Consider the following 6761-nt stretch of genomic DNA (forward strand, 5'->3'; position numbering starts at 1 on the left):
AGAGAAAACAAAGCCTTATAATGCTAAACTGAAGACCGAAAGCATCATGACCATGATTCAAACTAGAAGAGCTTTTTATTCAAAGTAAATTTATTCTAATTGATTATAATGTTTTTTATTAAGGAAATGTTAAAAGAAAAATACACATCCTACTCAAATCTGGGAACCAAAAATGGGCCAAATCAAAACTAGCATTAGATCAAGCAAGGAGTGAAAACAAATCATTATTAGTGAGTAGTGAGAATTACGAGTTGGTTTCCATAATAAATGGCACTTTTGGACTTCAAGATTTATGCTTATGTTTAGTGATTTTAATTGAATATCTTATTTTTTTAAGTATAATTGAGTGGAAAAGCATGCTAATACTTCTCCAGCCCCATTAATAACTCTAATGTTAAGACTTTCTGTTGTTTACCATATTTGAATATTCCAATTAAATGGCTCCAACCCTAACCCTACTTACTATTATGGTGTCAGTTTTACTTAATTCTTAATTTAGGGAAAACATTTAAGAGGAAATAGTCCTATGAATGTGACCACAGGAACATCAGACAGGTATATTCTGAGGTATCAATAAAGTATAAAAAATACAGAACTAGACAAAGGAGATGTATTGATTTTAATTTGCATGTTTCAATTAAATAATTTGTCAAATTGTATACAAATTTTGACTTTAAAGGGATACGTTAAAAAAAAACAAACCCAGCTAGAAACCATGCACAAAATAATATGAAGCAGAAAATGATTAAAAGAGAGCTCAGATATTAGAAAATTGTTGAAATGTTTACAATTTTTTAAAACATTTTCACAGTTAAAAAAAAAATCTGATACATTTTTGTGGAATTTTTTCCTTATCATAAATTTTTACTTTTTTCATCCCATCATTTTTACATAGTTCTCTCTTTTGAGCTGAAAGGAGGAGGGAAAACAGACTTTGAACCTTTGGCTTTGTTGATATAGAGGAACTTCTGGTGTGGAAACTACCCTTACCAATGCAGATGGAAAACTCATCTATAATAATAGAGAGTTTCTTGGTAGTACTGAGAGATTAAATAACTTTACCCAGATCCTATAGTTAGTATGTATCAGAGGCAAAATTGAGCCTAGGTTATGCTAACTCCAAGGCTGGCAATGGCAAGATCTCCAGTTTCTATGCCATGCCATTAGAAAAAGATATTGGGTGCTAAATTGTTGATGTTTGGATACTGTTTCCAGAGATGGGCCACCAAAGACAGTGGTCCCAATAATCTGTGTTCCTTCCCACTCCATGCTCAATCACTGTTTTCTTGATATAATAAGAATTAAATGGAAAAAAAAAAAAGAAAAGAAATTACTCAGTTATTTCCGCACTTTTTTTTTTTTTTACTATTTTAGAACATGAAAGTCAATTAATTGGGCTCATCTCAGGCAGCACACCTGATGACAGATGTCATTAAAATCCCAAATTCTTCCCCCTCTTTTCCTGGTTGCAAACTGAAGAGCACTTACTTTCTGAATGGCCTACAGTTGAAATTGGTGCAGAAATCTAAGTAGATTCACATCAAAGTTTTCCAAACACAGAGATGTTGCACAGACCTGCAGTTGTCACTATAGTTACTACCAAATCTTGGGATTTAGGAAAAGCAGAACCATAAGGCCATTAGTATCTCCCTTTGAATACATAAATCTAGCACTCCCTAGTGTTTACGAGCTTTCTTTTTTCATCTCTGATTTATTTTCCTCGTCGTTTTGGTCCGGTTGTTTTTCTTCAGTGTTTGCTGGATCATCTGAAAGGGAACATATATATATAAATATGTATATATATAATATATGCATATAATATATATATTTAAAACAGATCATTCTCATTTATCTTTCTGATTAATTATGCTTGATGAGAGACATTTAGCCATTTCCTGCTAAAATGGATACAATTGTTTAGTCTCTTTAGTTTCTCTCAGTATTTCCCTACTGTTCTACCCTCCTCTTTCTTTTCTACTGTATCCTTCGAGAATAAATTGTACCTTCAGATAGCACACAAAGATTAAGCAATTAAATTTATGGAATCTATTCCACAAGATAGATTTTGAATCCAAGTGGTCACCAGTGTCTTTGCAAATTATGTCTACTCAGCATTTATGTGAGAATACTTTTCTTTTTTTCAGTATAAAAATTTAGAAAGTAGAGGATACCAGTCAGATTCATAATAGGTAGAATTTGGTAATGACAATGTAGCAGAGCTATAACTAGGATTTGGAAACTAGGGCTTTGCACCAAGGTAATAAATTAAAGGCTGTTGATGCATTTGCAATCTTTACAATGCAGAAACAATTTGGTAAATAGTTAGCAAGATTATTTAAAATCAAGCTTTCTCCACTAGCGCAAAACATATTCCTCTTCATCATTAATCCCATTAGCTCTTCCTCACCCAATTCACTCCCATGTCACAGCTTCACCTCCCAGATGTCTTGTACCTCTTCAAGAAGGAAGGACAAACAACGGCAATCTGCCTACCTCTACCTCAGCACACCCATGGGAGGAAGCCTACTGAGCTTCTCAGTCACAACTTTGCTAAGTGTAGGTCAATATCCTAGCAAAAAACTACATCTAAAAATCTGAATTCTGAGTCTCTTCATCCTGTCTTAATTTAGAATTCAAATTTTTTTTCTTTCTTTTTTTTGCTCATGCTATAGAATATTTCAGCCTTCCCTTTTTTTACTTAAAATGGGGCAGGATAAAGGTCTACAATCTTAAACATTACTGACCTGACTCTTGGGGAAAAACTTCCGAATTGCAGAAATGATGTGACATACTACAGTACCACTTAATGATACTGTCACCTGTGTGCAGGATGTGCTGCCTCTTTTAATAGAATCTAGTATAGCATGCACATTTTTGGCTTACCACATAGTTGATTGCTTTTGACTGATTTTTTTCCCTGTGGCAATTGGGGTTAAGTGACTTGCCCAGGGTCATAGCTAGGAAATGTTAAGAGTCTGAGGCCAGATTTGAACTCAGATTCTCCTGACTTCAAGGCTGATGCTCTATCCACTGCACCACCTAGCTGCCCCTTTTTCACTGATTTCTCAGTGAAAACAGTGGGGGAAAAAAAAAGTGGGTCCCTTGTTAATTAACGTCAGCACTGCCATGCCAATATGAGGGAAAAGGCCATCTAGGCAAAAGAGCCCTTAAGAAAAAGCTGCTTACGTTGATTACTGAGTGTTCTTTATAACTCTCTAAGTAACTATTGCTATTGCTTTCTGTCACTGTACACATTTCTTTGATTCTTAATATTCATTTCTCTACTCTTGCACATCAGTCTTCCTCTATGATACTGCCCTCTTTCATTTCTGACTTAATTACAATTTCTTATGTAATTCTATCTCATTTTTCTCATCCTAAATAATACCAAGCATTTTTATAGTACTTTAAGATTTGCAAAGTCCTTTATAAATGTTCTCTCATTTGATTCTCACCTCAAACCTCAGGAAATAAACGCTATTATCATCTCCATTTTTACAGATGAAGAATCTGAGGCTGAGGAAAGTTAAGTGAACTGACCAGGATCACACAAATAGTAAATGTCTGAGGCTGGATTGTAACTTGGGACTTTCCGACCTAATTCTTTTGGAATATAATTAACAAAATATTTTTTAAGTAAGTTCACAGATCCATTTACTGCTCTAGGTTCCTGGAATGAAGCCTTAAGATGGTTTAGCATCTCCTCATGAGGAAACCTTCAGCTATTCCAAGTGCTTAGAAACTAAGGATTAGGGTGAATATGAAACTACTTCAGACCTACTTCCTCTGGCTTCTAAAAACCAGAAATTTTTTGTAATTCTGAGACTCCAATGGAGGAAGAATGATAAAATGATTAGATCTTTGGGGGCTGGTTGTAAATTCTGAGAACCTCACAGGATCAGGGCAGAAAGCACACCTAGAAACTGACTTTAATAAAGCTCAATCATTTATTTCCTGATACCTTCATCTCTGAAAGAAAGTAACCCTCTCTACTCCCCTCTACTCTTTCCCAGTACTTACACTTGCAGCTCAGTATCTCTCTATTGATCAGACTATCTAGAGCAGTGGTCCTCAGACTTTTGTTCTCAATATCTTTATCCTATTAAAAATGATTGAGGATCTGTCCAAAGAGTTTTTGTTTATGTGGTTTATAGTTATGGATATGGATCACATTAAAAATAAAAATTAATTATGAATTTGTAGACTCTCTGAAAGGATTTCAGAGATTCCCAGGATGCTCTGGACCAGACTTTGAGAACCACTGATCTAGAGGCTTAGAGCTTAGAATCTTTTTCAGTAGAAAAGATACCTGAAGGCTAAGTCCTGAAACAGGTAAAATAGGTTGAAATTATGATTCTTTGTTTTCCCTCCTTGTCCAATAATTTTATTTTTAATTATTTTCCAATTAAATTTAAATTAAATTGCAATTTTACAATTTCCAAATTGTTAGTCTTTCTTTTTTACTTATTTGTCCATTTCTCTCCATCTTTTGAACTTCTTTCTCTACTCAGCTAATTATATGGTTCAAAATCTTTCCTGCCTGCCTTCTTTACCCCCCAACTTCTGAGTTTAATATTCTTCTGGAATATCCTTTTGTCAGTTTTCCTTTACTTTGTTCAGGTCTCATACTTACTAGCTGTATGATCCTGGGCAAGTCATTTACCCCTTTTCCCCTCAGTTTCCTTATCTGAAAAATGAGCTAGAGAACAAAATGGCAAACCACTCATTTTTGTACCAAGAAAACCCTAAATGTAGTCATGAAGAGTTGGACATAACTGAAAACGACTGAACAAGAATACAAAATAAAATTGTCATATGGCATAGGGCTGAAAAATATCTTAAGAGGTCATCTAGTCCAACCCCAATATTAAACAAATGAGGAAACTGAGAGTTAGAGAAGATTTATCTAAGGCTACTAAGCAAGTACAGAACCAGGAATGGAGCCCATGACTTTTAATCCAGGGTACCCTTTCCATCATCTAGAGTAAGCAGTCTACCATCAAAAAGACAAACTTTTGACTTACAGACAAAAATACCCCACATACACAAAATTAGTTAATCAAAGAAAATAAGCATCAAGGAAAATAAGCTAAAAGATTTGCTTACCGGCAACAGTATTTTCAGCATTACTTTGTGACAAGTTGAGGTTTTCTAGCTTTTGAGGCAGTTCTAATGGTGATTCAGGATTATCAGAAGACTCCCGGATGTCTGGTAAAGCATTCCGACGACCTGTCCTTCCTGAAGATGAAAACTCTGTGACCACAGGCTCTACATCAGTCATTTCTGAGTCCTTTCCTCATAGCAACATCTGCAAATAGAATGCTCAAATTAGAGAATAAATCAATTTTCTAGTTCAGTAAAAGAAATATTAGACCAACAACATACCAAGAATTATTGAGTTATAGCCTCATGATACTAGCACATCTGTCTCATACATGCCTATCATTTCTGCATTATGTCAGAGCTTCTATCTGTACACTGGCTTACTCTCCTGAATTAAGTAGAGAGTCTTCAGTAATGTTAACCAAAGTTCTCTAAATAAGTCTGCCTCAGACTTCCTATGAACCACTAGTATGCTTTGAAGGGAACAGATCTCTTTCATTTTGTTCTCCTTTTCTGAGGATGGCTCTACCAGAATGAGAATTGAAGGGGAAATGAAAATGAATTTGTTTGGCTACTCATAGGCCCAATCTTTAGTGCACTTCTTGGCCAAAATCCTACCATAATTTGAGAATGCATAATTTAGCAAAATTAAAATTTTAATTTCAGCCTTTTTTTTTAAAACCCAGTGAGAGCTGAAGTATTTTATTTAAAAAACTGTTCTACCAACTAATCTTCAATAAATCTCAGTGATAAGGATACACAATTTATATTGTTTTTTAAAATACCTTTAATAGCTATTTCCTTTTGTGCCTTCTTCCCTTTGCATCTCAGACTAGGCAAGCAATTGTCGGTGCCTAAAAAGAAAGTCTAAAGAAACTATTTTTACAATATGTGAAGGTCAGTACAAGATCATTTTTTGCTGACCACTCTCCTCTACTTTCTGCCAGTTCACTCTTTTAATAAGACCAAACTCAAAATCTAGACTATCATGATAAAAGTAAAAAAATTTTTAAAAAGCATATTCATATTTAAAATTTCACCAAGCCTTTTTTGATTTCTTCTAATTCAGTTTTGGACAAAGTCAGTATTGAATATTATTACCATCATCCTAATTTCAAAATACTAAGAACATGTCTTTTAAAAATACTTAAATGGAGTAAATATATTCAAGAAAAAGCATCAAGGGCATTTACTACACATAATGTGTGTATGAGCACGTGTGTTTGTAAGAGAAAGATTAAAAAAAAAATGATAGTTCTGGTCCCCAAGGAATTTATAATGAAAAGATCAGAATGGTAAAAATACAGGAGTATGTTAGTTAGAAAAATGAAAGGCATCTTATCTTGACATGTTTGTTTTTTCATTTTACTGTCTTATGAAGATGATTAAGTCTAATTATGTCAACCAAAATAGTCAATGATTGGAAGTTTTTCCTCTTTTCTCCTCTGCAGAAGTGACTCATTTTTGCTTTGTCTGTTGCAGTGGTTAATTAACTTGTTTGTGTTTTGGACCTCTTAAGACAGCCTGATATGTCAATGGAATCCTTATTCAGAAAAATGTTTGGTGCTTATACTCACAATTAAAAGAAAAGCTAAATTTCAGTTGAAGTTCGTGAAAATAGAGATGAATTTTTTTCCCATGAAGTTCAGGGACCTCCT

At 34.2% G+C, this 6761-nt stretch overlaps 1 protein-coding gene across 1 annotated transcript; it reads right to left on the reverse strand.

The window, feature by feature from the left end:
• Positions 1–604: 604 nt before the first annotated feature.
• On the reverse strand, positions 605–5585 carry PKIB (cAMP-dependent protein kinase inhibitor beta). The gene is made up of 3 exons (XM_003769409.4): positions 5386–5585; positions 5107–5308; positions 605–1766 (listed from the first exon to the last, which is right to left on the reverse strand). The coding sequence occupies exons 2-3, from the start codon at positions 5279–5281 to the stop codon at positions 1684–1686; spliced, it is 258 nt and encodes an 85-aa protein (XP_003769457.1). The 5' UTR covers positions 5282–5308; positions 5386–5585; the 3' UTR covers positions 605–1683.
• Between the last annotated feature and the right edge of the window lie 1176 nt (positions 5586–6761).

This window comes from Sarcophilus harrisii, chromosome 4 (genome assembly GCF_902635505.1).
Source record: "Sarcophilus harrisii chromosome 4, mSarHar1.11, whole genome shotgun sequence".
Classification (NCBI taxonomy): domain Eukaryota; kingdom Metazoa; phylum Chordata; class Mammalia; order Dasyuromorphia; family Dasyuridae; genus Sarcophilus; species Sarcophilus harrisii.